General features: G+C 37.0%; 1 protein-coding gene across 1 annotated transcript in view; it reads right to left on the reverse strand.

Moving 5' to 3' along the window:
- The window catches only part of LOC139973675 (uncharacterized), an 84,202-nt gene extending 67,147 nt beyond the window's left edge, over nt 1-17,055 (reverse strand). The window contains exons 1-7 of the mRNA XM_071980501.1: nt 16,975-17,055; nt 10,050-10,080; nt 9,011-9,183; nt 8,372-8,636; nt 7,291-7,502; nt 6,640-6,849; nt 3,709-4,020 (exon numbers count right to left, since the gene is read on the reverse strand). Of these exons, the coding sequence (XP_071836602.1) occupies nt 3,709-4,020; nt 6,640-6,849; nt 7,291-7,502; nt 8,372-8,636; nt 9,011-9,183; nt 10,050-10,080; nt 16,975-17,040 (1,269 nt within the window). The 5' untranslated portion in view covers nt 17,041-17,055. The remainder of the gene's footprint in view (nt 1-3,708; nt 4,021-6,639; nt 6,850-7,290; nt 7,503-8,371; nt 8,637-9,010; nt 9,184-10,049; nt 10,081-16,974) is intronic.
- Between the last annotated feature and the right edge of the window lie 2,741 nt (nt 17,056-19,796).

Here is a 19,796-nt window from a genome sequence, read left to right on the forward strand (position 1 = left end):
GATTAATAAGTTTGTGAAGTGAGGGCCAGTGGTACAAATGTACCGAAAAAAGATCGGAACAAAAGTGCAGTCGTGAAAGATAGGGCACGTGTCTGGCTGACACTGACCGTATCGTTGGCGAGTAGTGCGGGGGGGGGGGGGGTGGGGGTACAAGGCAGCAGTCAGAATTTTCTGGCTCCAAAAACCCATCCAGTTGGAATTTCAGCCACTTCCCCCCTCCCCCCAATTATCAGGCCTTAGCTACGTCCCTGACCCTTCCTTTCGTCTTTGGTAATCGGTACATTAATGTCATAGTTAGTATTCCTGGATATTTCACCAATAACTGTGCCTATTTAAAGTGTTACACCACTCCCCTGTGTGTCCAGCACCTTCCACCGCCTCACACACACCTCCCCCCCCCCCCCCCTCCCGACTCACCTTCCACTTTCCACCGCCTGGCACGCACCTTCCACCGCCTCGCATACACCTTCCACCCCCCTCCCACTTACCTCTCCCCTGCCTCACCTTCCACCGCCTCGCACACACCTCCTCCCTCGCACTCACCTTCCAACGCCTCGCACACACCTCTCACCACCTCGCACAAATCCACCCCACTCACCGTTCCCCTGCCTCACCTCCCCCCTAGCACTCACCTTAACCCCCTCCCACTCACCTTCCCCCTGCCTCACCTTCCACTGCCTCGCACGCACTTCCCATCCCCTCGCACACGCCTTCCACCCCCTCCCACTCACCTCCCCCTGCCTCACCTTCCCCTCGCACTCGCCTTCACCCCCTCCCACTCACCTCCCCCTGCCTCACCTTCCACCGCTTCGCACGCAACTTCCATCCCCTATCCACCTCGCACTCACCTTCCGCCGCCTCGCACGCACCTCTCACCACGTACATCGCACCCACATTCTACCCCCTGCCTCACCTTCCACCGCCTCGCACCCATCTTCCATCCCCTCCCACGCACCTTCCACCCCTTGCACTCACCTCCCCCACACTCACCTTCCACCGCTTCGCACGCACCTTCCATCCCCTATCCACCTCGCACTCACCTTCCGCCGCCTCGCACGCACCTCTCACCACGTACATCGCACCCACATTCTATCCCCTGCCTCACCTTCCACCGCCTCGCACCCATCTTCCATCCCCTCCCACGCACCTTCCACCCCTTGCACTCACCCCCTCCCACTCACCTCCCCCTGCCCCACTTTCCACCGACTCGCACGCACCTTCCACCCCATCCCACTCACCTTCCACCGCCTCGCACCCACCTTCCATCCCCTCGTTCACACCTTCCACCACCCCCCACTCACCTCCACCCCTGCCTCACCTTTCACCGCCTCGCACGCACCTCCCCCCCCCCCTTGGCATGCTGTGAACCAATGCAAAACATATTTGGAGCATCCTCCCTTATCGATTGCATAATTTTGTTACTTTCACACCAGATATATAACTTGACAGCATTGGTGCAATATATAATAACACTAAATGTATGGTGGTAAACAAACACCCCGAAAATGGGATATGAAAAGCGCTCTGGGCATATGTTAACCGAAAACCGAAATGGATATACCGTTCCCTTATGGGTAATAACCCCTAAATAGTTTTGCCATCATATACCCCCTGGTATGTGACAAGTGGTATACAAGGTACAACATGACACCCCTACCATGGTGTTTGGTCACATGTCCAAAAGGCAATTTATACCCCACTTAGAAGGGTGTAAACATATGCCCCAATCCAGTGCTATATATATATATATATATATATATATATATATGTTTATACATATCACCCAATGTTTAGTTAGTAGTTCTACGGCAAATCTGATAATGACTTCATATAAATATAATATAAAATGTGTGTGTGTTTCCTAACGAGCAAGAATCGTTAAGAATCCACTTTCACGCAATTGTTAATTGTTAAGGGTGAGGGTTGACTATGAGGGATGCAACACATTTAGGAAAACTTGACAATTCACCTTTTTATTTTGATTCTTTTGTGAGACTCATGTAATATTCAATTTTCAAACTTTCAAAGAACAGTAAGATGGTTTCTATTAATAATTTCGGACATTAATATCTTCTCATTCTCTTAGAACATTAATTATTTGTCGAATCGTCCTGATTGTAATGTTTGCTGCATGCTTTTTGGGCAACGTGTTATTTATACAGTGCTTTGTCTACACCGGTCGTATTTTCATATCTGTGCTTTGTAGGCTACATCCATAACTGTTCAAACTATTACTAAACCAGAACATGAATGTTCCTCGAGTAGAGCCGTCGTAGTCTCCGTTGAGGTGAGAAGGAGCGCAAATCGCACAGTTGTCGCTGCCAACGGGAAAGTTACAGCAATACTCGCGACATTGAGATTGACAATCAGAAGGATTATCATTATTACGGAAACAGTCATGGTAATCGAATAACCACCAGGCTCCTCTGTGTCTCGCAGCACAGTCGTATGTGCTCCATCCATCGTTATCCCGGTCTTTTGTACTGAATTGTTTATTGTTGCTACGGGACATCGGATTATTACCTGCAACAAACGAGACAGAGTACTTAAACCGGTCAATTTATAAACTTTGAACAAATTCAACATCGGATAAAAGTTAGAGGGCAGTGCGTTTTGTCCTAACAAGATGAACACGTCAATTCCGAGTATTTTATAGTTTTTTTTGTGCTCAATATTTAGGATACATAAGTAGGTATTTTGTCTTTGCAAGGATATTGTTACACTTATTTTTTGTTCCGTTTAACCAAATACTAGATTTGGGTTACTAGAGTCGCTCTTTATGTTATATTTATTTATCGGCACTTATTTACAATACTATTCATTCATTTATTTATTTGATTGTTATTTCTAAGTTCACAACTGATTAGTTTCCTACTCTATCGAAACTCTAGTTATATATTTCTTGTGTGTGTCGATGTTAAATCTTATAATTAGTTGAATAATATTATGTTTAATTTAATTTGCCTAACCAAATTTTCATTTCTCCCCCTATTCAACCCAGTGCTTACTTTTTTCTTGTACCACGTAGGCAAACTTCAATGCGTTTTATAAGAATTAAGTGCTACAGGGGAAAACGTCACATGATCCTCCATGGTTGGCATATGTTTCTGTCTTTCTGCGTTTCCTAACTGACGAATCGTTCCAGAATTATGTATGCGTCGATGATTAGAACATGAACTACTCACCTACATCTCCACTGTATGATCCAATTGATAGTCGATACTTGTCTGCCTCGTTATTAATACTAAAAGTCGAATAGACGGCGTATTTCGGTGATGAGTCGGAGTCCCTTAGATCAATACGAAGCTGGTACGTTTTCTGGTTGGTCATAGAGTAGATATATTTATTACCTAGCCAGTGGTCATGATTTTTATCACCGAAACCGTTCTTGTAGTCCGACCAACCGCGATAAAAGTCAACGGATGCACTCGATCGTCGCTGGATAACCTATGAAATGAGAAAAAAGTTAATCCAACTATATGATATAGTAATCCGTAAGAGCATAACATTCAACGCCGTAAATTGTTAACAAAGATATGGATACTGTGAAAGTGAGATAATTTACAAGAGTGGTTTGTTTCTTGATTTTGGTTCTTCCTAAAATGGTCAAGTTCATCTCAAAGAGATCTGCAGTGCATCATTTTGAGGAATGTAAAGTATAATGTGGACAGTTCAGAATATAAGTCTTAAATTGTTTGCAAAACTCACCGTCCATCCTCCTCCGTTACTTTCCATCTCACAGTAAACCTGAATACCGCGTGGCCAACCATCAGGGTAAATGGTGTAAACTCCATCACTGCGTGTACCGGAAACATAAAGCTCGTGGCAATCTTTTGGGACCACCTCGCGGGTGCACGTCACTCCGTCCCCTTCGTAGTGTGTATTGCAGTAACATTCACGGACACCGCTCCTCGTATCGCAGGTTGCATGATCACTACACTGGTAACTCTCATCTACAAGCCGGTTGTTCCTACAAGTTGATTTTCGTGTACATCTTAGATTGATGTAAAAGTGGCCCTCCTAATTTAAGACATTCAGCGAAAATAAAAGCAACAACTAATAAATAAATTATAATTTGGCGGTTGTCACAGTTAAATGTACATAATTTCAACGGTAAGTGACGAAAGATTAATCCCTCGAATGATCTAGGTATGGGCTTGAACCTTAAAGATGAACGATAGTGATTTTTCAGCATAGACGAAAAAATACAATTTTATTCAAGAGTATTCTAGTTGGTTTCCATATTACACATGTGAAAATTCAAGTCAATCCGATGTTGGGAAAGGCTTAAAAAAAAATCCTAAATTCGTTGATTTTTTAAACAAAAATTGGGCTTTTCGTGAACAGCGATATGATGATCACATGATCTACAGTGACATGTGACGTCATTATGATGATAACAAAGTGAGCTCGTCGTAGTGTACTTCAGCAGTGTGCACTTAGTGTGTAAGTTTAGTTGCAACCTACTCTATATTGGACTCGACAAACAACCTAAACCAGAGAGGACATTTGATACACTGCGTGAGACATTTAACGGTCTAATTTTAATAAGGTGTTATTGTTCCTGCTTTTTCTTGTCGTTTTAGTGAAGCCGACTGCCCCAATGTAAATTACGGAATAATCGGTCATAGAGCCATCTCGGGCCCAATTGAAATTTGCGTGTGGCAAGGTCACTAAAGTAAAAAAAGTTTGAAAGATTGATGCTATTATGCCGCATTATTTATATATATCCCGATAAATGCAACAGTAAATGTTGGAACTGGAAGACATGTCAGACGTGAACAACCTAATGACTATGTGAGGAGAGAATCCACGTGCAAATTTCAATTGGGGCATGGACGTCGCTTAGGCAGAGTTTTTTGGGCAGAGATGTGTTCATACCCTCCAAACCACTTTAAATGGCGGAGTGTATAGCCTAGTGGTTAACGCCGGCGTCTCACAGTCATGAGATCCCCGGTTCGATTCCCCGCCGACAGCAATGTGTGTCGTCTGGCAAGGGTGTTGTTCAATAACAACTTCCCGACATGGACGTTAAATGGATGTGTGCCGAGAGATTGGCTTCGGTCAGCTTGCGAGTCTACAAGCCTCCATGGCTTCTTTCGCGAGTTCCTGCTTGCGGGAAGATCACATATACATACATACATACATACATACATACATACACGCATACATACATACATACATACACACACACATACATACACACATACATACATACATACATGTAATACGAATAGGAAATGTGTGTATGCTCGAGCGAAACAAAACATCGTGTAAGTATTACTTACGGTAGCGCACTCTGTCACTTATGTTTGCACAGTGTGAAAGTACCTTTTGCGGACCTACGTGAAGTTGGGCTAGAATACGATTCCTCCTGAAGCCCAAACCACGAGGCATGCATGTGAATAAACACAATAGGCATTGCATGCAGTGAGAAATTTGTTCGAGCTAGACTAACTACTCGATTGAGTTCAAATGCGGTTGTATTTCAAGCTCAATGAAACCTTTCTGTTGGATTTAATGACGCACGGAACAAGGAACGTTTATGTTTTACAGTAGGCCTAGTGCATACAAGCGAATCTGCTTTGTTTAGAACTTTGGATTTTCTTTCGGATGTTATACTAAACTACGTTTGAGACTATCATCACTATTGTTATTGTGCCAGTTTGACTGGTAAGTGAGCACATTCATACATCACTCTGTATAAAACCTGCTAAAAACGTGATCTTGAGATTTACGTTACTTTGGGTCAGCTTGCAAGTTACCTCTTCAGATATTGGGAAATCGTTGCGAAATCGCCGCAAATTTCGTAAAAAAAACCTTGTAAACACGTGGTGAAGAAATCAAGAAACACCATGATATTCATTATCTATTTATGTCTTGAACATTACGCCGGAAAATAACAGTTATGCTGACACGAAATGCACGCACAGCTCCGTACTGAACAGTGCACAACAGAAAAGATCATCACAGTGACGTCATTCACTGACATGAGGGCTGTTCAAGGTCGTTGCAGTGTTTGCAAATTCTTAAATTATGGAGACAAAAAAACGATGTTTTTATTCCCTTTTTTGTAACTTTCCGGTGTGCTATTTGGAAAATTAAAAAAATATGTTGCTTGGTAACATATAAACTACATTATATATGAAAATGAGAGATTTTTTTTTCTGTCACTATCGTTCTACTTTAATGAAAGTTTGATGAAGTATTTGAAGCCAACTCCGAAGTAGGGGGCGAAGGGATCCGTCTTAAAGAAAGAAAAAAAAGTAGTTGCAAATATTGCATTCAAACGCTTATCGCGACTATGCATGAGGCATACAAATAGTTCTAACCGCAATATTGTGAACAAAAGTATCCATGGATTTTTGTGTCGGGCTTATAAGGGCAAGCACACTCGTAGAAGTGATCTCGTAATTCCCGACTAAACGTAATACATCCCTCGACTGACAGTTTTGACTGGACTGGTGACCAAAATATGGGTCAATGGCCCCTTCCCAACCACGATGCACACGCCACTCGATTATCTGTAAATATAATGTGATTATTGACAAGTATAAATAATAAAGGTTCCCTTCTAATTAAATGGACAATAATTAAGAACAAAGCATTATAAAAATTTCCTGAATGAACCGTACTGACCCCTAGTACACTTCCTATGTCAGCAACGAAGCAGTTGTGGGCGCACGTCTCTCCGTCCCCTTGGTAGTTTGGATTGCAGTAACATTTACGGATACCGTTCCTCTCAGCACAGGTTGCGTGATCACTACACTGGTAACTTGCTTGTATAATCTGGTTGTTTCGGCAAGTTGATTTTCGTGTACATCTTGAATTGACGTAAAAGTCGCCAACCTAATTCCACGAAAAAAAATAAAGTAAATTAATAATGAATTTGCGGTTGTCACTGTGAAATGTACAGGATTTCAACGGTGGGTGGTCATTACAAACTTCCCCTGAATGATCTAGGTAAGGATTTGTATCTTTATGAACGTTAAATAAGGTCTCTGGAGACAACTCCGATGTAGGAGTCCGCGGGATTCGTTATGAACAAATAGCCGTCAAATGTTGCATTAAAACGGCAGATCGCGACTATACATTAGGCCTACAATTGGTTCTCGTCCCAAAACTATCGTTAGTAGTATCCATGCATTTTTGTGTAAGGTTTATAAGGGGATGACATCAGTAGGAGTAGTCTTGTGCTTCCTGACTAAATGTAAGTAAAACATTTGCTTCTTATTATTTGGAAAAAAGTCATTAAGAGCAAAGCACTTAAAATGAAAGAACCGTACTGACCATTAATACACCTCCTTTGTCAGCAACGAAGCAGTTGCATTGGTTGAGAGGGATGCATTGTTCTTGTTGTCTCAGATATTCACCGACGCAAACACATTGCTCTGATTTTGTGCGGGAGGTAGCTGAGATGCAAGTATCAGGGTCGTCACAAGTCCTCTCACAGGTCTCATCGCTAAATATCTCATTAGCTGGACACCATTCAGGGATTGTTTCTAGAGAACAGGAAAAGAACAAAATGAAAATAATAGTAACCTGATACAGTCACGACAAATATGACATGTGGCATCGAATAGTTTGTCGTCATTACTTAAATGCGTGGTTCTCAGAAGGTTAAAGGGAAGGAACATACACTCAGAAGCTGCTCTAATAAATGTGGAACATTTTAAATAGGTAGTGGCCGTTCCTTAGTCACATTAATGTTACTATTTATTCTGATAACGAGATAAAACACCATCATTTGTTGTGCAATTAGTCTGAAACCAGGTTGTCATGGCTTGTTTCTGTTTCAGAGTTCTCTAGGTGTAAGTATACTGCTTTCTGACAACAATGGTAAGTAATAACAAGTGACATCAAATTTCTTTTCGTTGGTTGTTCTGATCAAACTGGGAGACGAACCTGGTTTAAATGGTAAACGTTCTTTTGTATTAACGTTAGGAACGGTTCCTTTTTTCAGAGCCATGGTCGGTGTTGAGTAAGTCGCAGTCTTGTAGTGCGTGCGTATATCACACTTGGCTAATGGAGGCATTTTGGAATTCTAGTATGGATACTAATACAAGATTAAGTGTTAAGTGAACTCGGACTAGAAGCTTGTACTTGCAGTCATATCATATCATATTCTAATTGCTACAATATGTATTGTAGCGCCGTTGTACTCGCTGATATACTGTAAGTATACTTGTACTATATATATTGTAGCAGTTTCTTCAAAACATATTTGTCATGCCAAATTTACTTCCAAAAGATCCTTTCGTTTTCAGAATAAACCTTTCATTTTCTGCGCGTTTACGTTTGACATTTAATAAATGATCACGATTTTTATGATTTTTTTGGCTTTATATTTAATAATGTAAAAGACACTTACCATCTGATATTTCGAATGTTCCTAAACTAGATATAGAATAATCCCCCCATTCATCTGAGATACGAAACTCGTCGTATGTTACATAGTAAGTTTCTCCAGCAACGCTCTCAAAGTCCATTCGTAGTTGGTATCGCTTTTGATTTGTTAAGACGGCAATTTTCTCATTTCCGATCCAAAAGTCACTCCTTAGAAAGCCAAAGCCATTTCTGAAGTCTTTCCAACTTCTACTAAAATTTACAGCATCCGATCTTCGTCGCTGTAATACCTTCAACGAATATCAAAGAAGTTAACTAGGACGTGATTGAATTATTTTTATTTGTTCCCTACTGCAATGCGATTTGTTGCTAACAACTATTACACAGAAATACTTACATATTTCTAACTTCAGTTTGTAGTTTGGGCTAGATGTTTACAGTTTCCTTGGAAGAAGAACTGCACTGTACCTAAGTACAATCTGTACTTAAATTCCACAATATTAAAAATAATTGATTCAAACTTTCGTTTCGATAAAAAAGCGAGATTCTATTTGAAATAACGACTTTGTATTACATCGCTTTATATTGCTGCAATCAAAATCTGAAGCAAATTTGTACAAAACTATTTAAACTTGAAAAGAAAACATCAAGTAATCAGCCATACCGTCCATCCACCAGTATCAAGATCATTGTTACAGTAAGCCTCAAACGGTTCCGGATAGCCATCTGGTTTAATAAGGTACACTCCAGATGTATTGTGGGTAGAGGAACATGCATTCGATACTTCTTTGCAATCTCTCGGATACGCATGTTGTTGAAAAACCAAGTATGAAGAACCTGGATGGAAAGTAAAACAAGGTTAACATTTAACTGTGACTGAAAAATAATTTCAGCTAACGAAAATATCGCCTAAGATGCTTTATCTCAATTGCCTCTCTCCACCGAGGGGGTAATGGGTACATGTCAGGTAACTTGTCATTGGGCGCAGTATATAACTGCAGCCGTCTGGAGGGATTGTCTCTGGGACAGGTTATTATTGAACAGGGGTAATATAACGTCTGTAAAGCTCTTTGAAACCTATCGCTGTTTAAAAGCGCTACATGAATCGAATATTATTATTAATATTTTTACTATAAGACTTTTTAGCTAATTGTAAGAGAACTGGTTTCGTTACTAAGCGAGTTAAGGCAATGCATCAGTTTAAATATCAACTATTACTCAACTACCATATAGTCGAATATATCACGACTAAAGTTAAATGAAGTAATCGTTATTGAATTCTCAGATGTAACTGATTTGAAGCATTATATGTGATTAGTTTTCAGCCTGTAATGGAAATTCAAAGACCAAGTAACTTGATTTCTTTTGAACCAAGCTTCCGTAGTTATCAATCATATACAAGTGAGATCAAAAGACTCACGAAACAGGAAAATCCCTTTTGTTTAAAGTACCTGAGAAAATATCGTAGGATATAAAAAGATCGAAAGTATACTACTCAGAGGAAATCAACCACAAAATAGATATTCGGAAAAAGTAACTCGATTGAAAAACGAAACGTCAAGAGCGACCATTAAAAAGCTAACATTTCCAGCCACTCAAGTTGTCCAACTGAGGTGTTAACGTTTACATTACATAAGTTATATACCTTACAGAGGTTACTTCTTATAATTAGAAAAATCATATGATATAAATAATACACCTACCTGAAGATCTTCCCTCGGCACTGACGATTATCTGTGTAATGAAAGACATTTACTGAATACATTACAAGACATACAGAGTATTGCAGTCAACATAAAGCAGGATCAGATTAAATCTAATGTTAATAAAACCAGTTTGAGGGAAAGAAAGAACCTTTCGCAAACTGGTCTAAAACATGTTAGTTTAAGAGTAAAGTCGATTTATACTTTGATAAAGTCTCCGGATAACCACTTACAATGATGTTTTTCTTTTGTCTATATTCCATATCTGATTTACAGGTCAATGATCACTTACAGGGTAGAACTTTCTTCCAGGAAACATTAGATTACTGGCATTTTCCGGTTTTACAGCTACTCTGGCACATGATACGTACGTGAAGGACAAAGGCAATAGCCGGCTGCTTCCTTAAACGGCTTTGTTGCTCAATGCAGACAGATGTTCTTTGTTCAAGTCATATTTTGACATTAGAACATTTCAAACATGGGTTGTAACACATTTGTGTTTAACAGTCCTTAATAACACGTAGGGATCATTAACACCGCCCCAGCTATTCTTGTTGGACGAAGATTACCTTGTCTTGATACTTACCGTGCACTATGAAACTCTGAGTTTTTAATGGTGTCATTTTACTTGTAAGGTAAGTTCATAGCCATAGATTTGTATATCTTGCTAACTAAACAATTGTAGCAGTGCTGCAGAAGCTCAGCTAAGCTTCTATTTGAATCATTATGTCTAGTGTTGTGCTGATATCGCCAATATCGAACCTGGCCGATATCCGATTTTTTCAATCTCAAAATCGGCCCCATACCGTTACCGGTATTTTTCAACAGCCAGTATGAATGTCAAATCGCACTTTAAGTCATATTTTAATACATAAAGAATCAGAATTATCATCGGCTATCGTAAAATATTATATTGCACAGCACACAAACAGTAACCACTTGATAATTCCTTTGTGCCTATTCTATAACATTAGCCCTAACCTCTTTTTAACTGAATGCAAAGAATGTTAAAAGATGACGACAAGTTATGAATAAAACTGACTTCATATAGAAAAGATATTAGCGTATCCTGGCTAAGAACTTTTACTACTCTTAGTGATTAACAGAACCAAAACCACGATATTTTCTATTTTTATTTTTTTTAACTTCCGTAAAAAACATATCCTACCATTTGCCGGTTATACTGACAACTAAGCCTAGCCAAAATTAGCAAGTGCCTCGTCCTTGAATTATTTGACAAATTGTTTCAAACAAAATTCTCAAAATACAATCTTTTCAACAGTCATTTATGTTTTAACAAAATGCATCCATGATACTCATTGCAGCTTTTTAAAAGATACACAATTTTTGGAATGATCCAGTAGGGTATGTCCACGTGTATAAATTGTATTCTCAGCTGAGGACTAGAAGCACTGTGCAAGTTAGTGTGATAAGCTACTACTGTAGTTATAAACATATAGTCACATAGACTTGTGAAATTTACTTTAAAGCGCTACAAAGACTGGTATGTACGTAACGTTAAGTGGCTTGACTGGTCTGCTTACAGATTGTTATATCATTAGATCGGTAAATATTTTTTTTAGAAAATTTCGTCATGTATGTTTGACCAGCTAGAACAGATTAATAAATCATCGCAAGAAACAAGAAGTGGCTTTGTTGTGGGAAAACAGAGCAGAAATCGGAATTGGCTCCAACAATAAAGGACATTCTCACACGTATTACACACACAAACTGTGAAAAGGGTCAAATTGGAAATATGTAGTCCTTTTACAGAGAATAACATCGAACTAGATTGGATTTGATCGAGTCTCACTCGGGTGGAATTTTGTCCCACAATGACGGGAAATTAAAATGGAAGACATTTTGCTACTCACATCAAAACGCATGCTGTTCATGAATACTAAAAGGTTGAAAAACAAATAACATGATCATGGCATATGATTGTGGCCCACATTTCATTATAACTGAAATCTTTACAGAAGCCCCTGATTTGAGTCCTCACATGACGACAAAAAATATTCTTCGTGTACAATTTTGGTTCACTGCCATTCAAACTTATATCTTCAATGCAAAATGGTAAAAGTACCTTATGGCACAGCAAATGTAAGACAACCTTAGTAACGCTACCTCAACAAATCTACGTGGTGCAGTAAGAAGAATAGACTTTTAGCAATTTAATTGTATCTGTTATAACATGATGATCATGATGATGATACAAATTGCAAGAGATAAAGAATGTCAACAGAAAGGACAATATAAAAAGAAGAAGTTAACAAAGAATGAAGGAATTTAATCTCTTTTCTTTCAGACCAAGTCATTCATGACCAAAATTCCATAGTGTGATATTGTTCTGCCATAGGGGGAAAGAATTGAACCAATACTCGGCTTTAAATTTGTAAAAGTATCAAGGATCGGAAGCAGCTCAAACACATTTTTTTTCTTGTTTGTTAATGCCGAATAATTATGATATAAACATGTTAGAACAGCCAAGCATATGACAGTTCAAAGTTTATTTAATGACAATGTTGTCTTTTAAGACAAACACATATTGTATAGCAATTCTAGTAGAGAAATAGACAATTCTCTGAATAACCAGAAAACAAGGTTTAGATCATTCCTGCAATTTTAGCAGTTCTCTGATGTTTTTTTCTCTCCATCAAATTTGTGAAAATGCTTCAAACTGTGAATGCACATGGGTGATAGTTTTTACATGTCGAAAATGTTAGGAATGAGTTTTTGGCGCGATTTAGTATCCTTCTAGAAGAATATTTTCCTTGGATACAGAAAGTGGTATCACACTTACCTAAAGTCATGAAAAAATTATAATCTACATTTTATACTTTGCCGTTGTCAACAGATTGAAGCGGTCAAGGCGATTTATTTGGGATATAGCCAAAGTTTTTGTTGTCGTCGAGAATGTTATTCAGGAAGCACAGACGGTGTTCGACGTCACTGTTTTATCTGTATGAAAATTTGTGTTTATTAACCAAACACTGAGTATGTTTGTTCCTTTGAATACAGTGCTCGTTCGAACGATAACCACAAATTATGATATAAAGGAATTTAACTCGATATCCTTCAACATATAAAGCGAATTATTACCATACATTGAGCAGTGATAGATGTTATGATAATACTTTCTAGTTTTTGCAACGTATTAGAAAAGAGACCTTTAAATACAGCGTCATGTATTTTATGTTGTTTAATTTGTAAAAGTCTATCATCGATGTTTGTTAAGTACAGGGAGAGTTTCCTTTGTATACTGAATTATATTACATGTTACTGTAAACGATATAAGAAATGTTAAGTTTTATACTACACCAAACAGCCCTATCACGAAGGGAGGGTGTGAGTCGGGTAGGAGGGAGTGATTGAGGGCAGCGAAGAAGGAGAGTATATGAGTGGGGATCGGTGACTACTCCCATCGCATACATGTTGTAGATGGAGTACATTTTCAATGGTCCTAGGTTAAGTAGCCTTGTTATCAAGTTTGAAGAAAACATACATGAGAATATATTCGCGTTGGTTTTACATTTAATTACTGTATTCAAATTGAGACTAATAAACGTTACAAGAACGTTTACATGATCGCCACGACTTTATGGAACACCTTGTGTGGAAATCAAAATAAACTACGGTATTTGTGGTTAGAGAATTAAAAGATAACTTAAAGGATCATGAATATCTGTCTTTCTCGTAGTAGTCTATTTCCAGGTAATACGCTAACACCTAATACACTATTTCGCATAGTTTTAGTTAATATATGCATTAGATATTTAGCTTTTTGCATGGTGAACTAGCCTTAAATATTCCAATATTTGACAGAAAACATCACTTTGGATTGTCATAAGAATGTTGGTGAACTGGATTGTGTCAAAAGGCTTTTTTTTAATAAAAATCAAATGTAATTTAAATTTGATGATAATTTTCTCACTCCAATTATGTTGTATTACTTGTTCTCTGTTTTTTTTTACTGTTATAGATTATGTCTAAGTAATTAAAGAAAGACAAACAAAAAACAACAAAGCTATAAATTGAAAAGTATAATGATTTAAAAGACAATCAACTAGAATAAGAATCAGTTTATTTTTAAAAGTTATAGAAGATTTCTCTGCGTCTGTATTGAGTTATTCCGCTTGTAATATCGGCCTTTAGTGTTATTCGTATGATCGGGTGAAATTTTAGATTTGCCTGTCGCACTTTGTCCAGAATGCAGCCTAAATTTGGAGATGTAATGTCAAAAAAACTGAATAAATGGAAGAAAAAAATACACTTCCTTCCTGCATTTGTCTTTATTTAATAAGGCATTTATGCAGCTTTTGATTTTTCTTATTTTTAGTCTGGATTGATTACACAAAGACTAATGAAACATCTTACTACGATTTTATTTTGAGTATGATTTTATAACGTCTATTCCATTTGGGAAGAAACTTTCAATCCTTTTAATCTTCTAGTTTATTCAAATTACAGATTTTGTAATAACAATATTAATTTTAAATAATACTCTTACTATAATATTGTTTGAAATTATTATCACTAAATCGCTAATGATTGCTAGACGTCAACGTCGTTGCACATTCTTAATTACATTTTACATTTTTCGTTGCACGTTAGTTAGAAATACACAGTGAAACAAGTCGCACACATTCGACAAACAATGCAATAATTTATAAGTGTTTCATTTTAACTCACAAGAATAAAAAAGAAGTAAAAACAGCTCATTGTTCATAGAAGTACGTTAAACGAAAAGCTATTTTATCGTTTCTTAAATATATGTATTGAATGCCATATGAGCATATTTGGGGATGTGCACATTTTCTGTTACTGTTTTAGTTAGCTAACGATATCTAAATATATCTCAATTAAGTTTCCCATTCGGAATCAAAATCTTCTTTTTTCCTTTTAATTTCCCTCTTATGTTGGCAATGTGATATGACATTAGTTATGCGTCAGTATCAAGGAGTTACCTTTGGTCAAGTTATATTACTTCTCGACATAATCATTAACGAAATCAGCCTCATTTAGCTGTCATTTAAAAAAAAATCGACAGAGTTCTTCTTTACAAACTTTATCATTTCAAATAAAATAAAGGAACCTGTCTTACATTTGTTCTGCTCTAATATCCTTCATATTTAAAATAACGGAATATTGGGAATATATTTCTTTGGAATCTCTTACAATATATAGCGCAACTGTAGAAAATGAGAAACACAAAAAGAGAGAAAAATTAGAAGCTAGCCACTTAAACCGCCGGAGACATTTTCATGATCGCGTATCATACCATGCTTTAATGTAAGCAATTTAAAACCAGAACGTACTGCATGAAAAATAACAAATGTTATGTTTGTGGAAGTATTTTATCTTTGATAATTCGTTCTGCGATAAATCCGTGTAACCTAAGTTTTCTATTTTCAGCATTACTTTAAGTTTCCATAAATTAGTTTTAAATTAGATTGACGTGTACACCAGTTGGATTTATTGTTATTCAACTTTGTTTCCTTGAATAATATGATATTTTCAAAATACATTTCAAAGTACCTTTATTTTTGTTGAAGATTGTTTTTTCAAACTTTGACACACATATAACGATATCTATTAAAGAGATCTCTATGAGCATGTAAAGGAAGTAAATATTTAGGTGCTGTTTAGAAATTTATATCTGAAACTTTCGTGTTTGGATGATAGTTCAAACAATATAATCAAACGTACAACTGAGCATTTCTTCTAATTTGATTAAACCTGAACAACAGTTTCAAGTTATAGATTTCTAATTTAAAGGATGTACCTTGTCATTATAGTTTTGTTCACTGTAGTTACCCAATTAAGCATCTTTGTGATTGGATTATCACATAGAAATTGTTTTGTTTTAGATTAGTTAACGCACATGTTGCTTTAATGTATTCATCAGGATAACTTGGAAAAAGACGAGCAATAAAATGTCTGTTCGGAAATCATATCAAAATAACAGAGCTGACAAAGGAAGTTGCCTTTACGCAGATGAAAACCAAGTCATTCGTATGTAGTTTATATCGAAAAATAAAAGCAAGGCATTATAACAAATATAAAAAAAAAACATTGAAAATATTTAACTATACAAAGCTTACCGAATAACGCTCTGTTTCAAAAGGGAATCTCATGATTGGATTTTTAACAAGAAGAACTGTTTTTTTTTAAAGTTATTGTATAGTGTTTTAGTTATCGCTGAAATAAATGAATTTCTTGTTTTTAGTTATCGTACTCGTAGCCAATATTAGGAGTATACATTTATGAGCTAGAATGATTTACATTTGAATTTAAGCTCACTAATTTTTAATATGAATTGAGTGTTGTAACGTGTTGGTATGGATCTGTGAAAGGTAGGGTTGGCTATTGGAGGGAAACCTTGTGAACAGATGTGCTGTAAAGGATATGTTGAGAACGATATACTCATAAGTTTGAAAAAAGGATTAATTTTTCCTGGCCATATCACGAAACTTGATTGACTTTGAAAAATTGGTGTGTAACGAAAACACGTTTGAGATGTATGAATGAGCTTTTCTTCTAAGTATTTTACATGTGAGCAAATTTTAAAGAATACTGTATATAAGCAAAGAAGAACCGATTAGAGCTAATCTTTTCTTTTTATTCCAATATATGTGGTTAAATTAAAAGACGTTTCGTTATTTTGATCGAAACACTGCTGTCTTTTCGCGAAGTTAAAAATTCGGAGTATTTCTAATTGAAGGCCTTCAAACTGTAATTTATCAGGATTTTTTATCGATATTTTCCTATTATTTCGAAGACGCTAACTCTTCACTTTTCACATAATTTAATATTAACAGAGTTAGCTCAACAACACATTGATGCAACTTATGTTATTTTTTCGAAACAGAAAATATTTCAATGGAGTAAAATATAAAATATATTAAACAATAGAAAGACTTACCATTTCTGTTCCAAACGAGTTCCAAACCGTCAAAACAGTCAAACAAACTTTGAAACAATTCTCCATGATTTCGAGTTTGTATAAATGACATGCAAAAATATATTCGATGAAGTGCAAGATGGCAAATGACACAAGGTCTCTATTTAGGGGTTACCAACACCCTATTGAAATGACCGTAGTAGTATGGATGTCCATTAATGCCATCATTTTATTTGAAATATGATTTGGTGAAGAGCTTATACAAATGTGCTGCACATCTATAGTATTATTGGCTTGTGTGTAAAGAAGACTATTCGACATGCGCAATCCAATTTAATATTATTTACAGCTATATATATCTTGAACTTTCAGTCAATAGTCCAGTAAGCTTAATTTGCATAATGTTGGATTGTCCTTGTTCCGATAAATACAGCATACCACCTACTGTATGCTTATTGACTATCGTGCCTCTAGTTCCAACGACAGCAACGGTTTTTCAATTCAATCAATGTAAATGTATTTGGTTTTAAACGAATAATAATTACAATGATCACTTTTAATCTACATTACATTTAGTGTGGTTTATGTTAAAGTTATTTAGTTGTGTGCCAAACGACGTCAATGCTAGTAGGAATGTTGATTTACTTGTTCTGGTTAAGCTGCTTTTACCGATATTTTAAGAAACATGTATGAGTAATTATTTTAGCTAAGTTACTTCGCTTTTGGTTGGAAGGCAAAATTACAGCAGTATCGAAAGGACAGGAAGTGATACTACTAATAAGCACTATATAACATGCATGAACTAGTACAATACATCTTATATACCGTGAAATTAACGGTATGATATATCCTATACTATCAATATGTATGTGTTAATATATAATTAACACAGTTTGGAACATTCGAAGTTGGTCAGTGGTACGCTATATGAACAATACTTCCTTGTTTTATGATGCCTACGTCACATCCTGTTTGCGGAATCGAGTATCCTCACATCTGATCGAATAAACATTTCAGCTGTTACACTAGGCTTTGACTAATTTGTTTATTGGCTGTAAGAATTACATCAATAATGACTGTAAATTATAAGAAAAAATATTTTTCATTTATATAAGATATTTAATCAAGGAGCATGTCTTGACCTATGGAAAGGTAGGTTGGATATTAGATTTTTTCTTTGATACAAATTTTTAAATGAAATGTATATCTGTTAACCAGCAGAGGCGTAGCTAGAGCTTATTTAGAGGCGTAGAGCTACTTTATAAGCGTAGCTATAAGTTGGTCTTTTAACAGTGGCCCCATTTCTCAGGGAGCTCTAGGGTTGGCTACCAACTGAGACAACTGTCAGTCATGATTTTGCATGAATAATTATATGAGTACCAGCACGCCCACGCCATTCTATTATTTAGCTGACAGTGGAGTAGCTAGAAGTAGAGAAAACGCTGTCCCTCCCACACACAAAACATTTTCAGGGACGAAAACTGGGACGGCAAGGAAAATTAACCAAGAAAAATAAATAGCTATCATATATGATATTGGTCCGGTTACTTTATGATACAGCACAACGTTTAGACTGCCTCTCAGAAGGCTTCTCTCTTAAGCTATATGCCCACTAAGCACAGAAATAGATTTCTATTAACAAATTCACTTCGAGTCAGTTATTGACATTTTTAGACAAAATTCCGTGAGTCGAACGGCACTGGATTGTCGCCTTTAATGAAAGGTCACTGAGAGAGGAGATAAATCCGTATACCTACCCTCATATCCTATTATGTATTTTAAATGTTTATGTTTTCAATATAAACAAGGCCGTAGACACAGGGACCATGGGAACACGATCCTGACCACCCCCCCCCCCCTCCAACCCCGAAAGTTTCTAGCAAATGGTTAACAAATGTTATATCACCCGAACGCAAATGTTTTTAATATATAATGAAAATGATAGCATCATGCTTCACAACACCCTTACCGAGACAAAATTCTCTCAAAGGTGAGGGCACGCTCCTCCCCTTAAGCCCCACCCCTGTCCTAAGATCCCTCCCTAGTACGGACGTCCACCTAAAATTTGAATTGAATTTCGTAACAGGGTGTACAGACTGTAAATGTTCATGCAATTACATATTAGTGCAGGCGTTAAGTCAACCTTAGTAGTTATGCAGTAGTTCACGCACATTCTGTGAACCGTCTGAAATAGTACAGTATTAATTAATCGAAACTTGTTTGTCCAATGCCAACCATGCCAGGCATATAAAATGAACAAAATAAAATTGATACACTTCTCAACTATAGCGATGTATTCCACGTCAGTACTAAATTTTTTAGCTAACCCTTTTCATTATTTCAGGGAAAAAAAATACATTTTTATGTAAACCAGTTGCACTTTTCGGATACGGTGGAGGTAGAAATGAAACTGTTAATACAAGTCGACAGTTGGAAATAAAATGTCGTACGTTAAGTTTTTAGCATAATCAGTAGAAATTTGTGAGATAATATAGCCGAAATTAAAAAATAAGTCTTGATACAATACTTCAAAGCTTCGCAGTATTCCGCGTACTGCCGGGGTGACTATTGTTGCACGAAAAAAAGAACCGGATATCCCATGGACGTTGCGCGAAAGAGAAACTAAATATTGGATGTTGTGCCTGGTTTGCTCACTCTTCAGTATATTAATTCTCGTATTCCTTGGCTTTGAATGCCATAACAAATTGTGACAAATAAAGATGGAAACACATTTTGCAATTTCTGTGGGTGAAATTGGATCCCGTATTAAATCAATCATTGCATGTGAAAACAAAAAGAAACAAAATATTTCATAATCACAGAGTCGACACAAATTGCGCCAG

Source organism: Apostichopus japonicus, chromosome 9 (genome assembly GCF_037975245.1).
Source record: "Apostichopus japonicus isolate 1M-3 chromosome 9, ASM3797524v1, whole genome shotgun sequence".
Taxonomy (NCBI): domain Eukaryota; kingdom Metazoa; phylum Echinodermata; class Holothuroidea; order Aspidochirotida; family Stichopodidae; genus Apostichopus; species Apostichopus japonicus.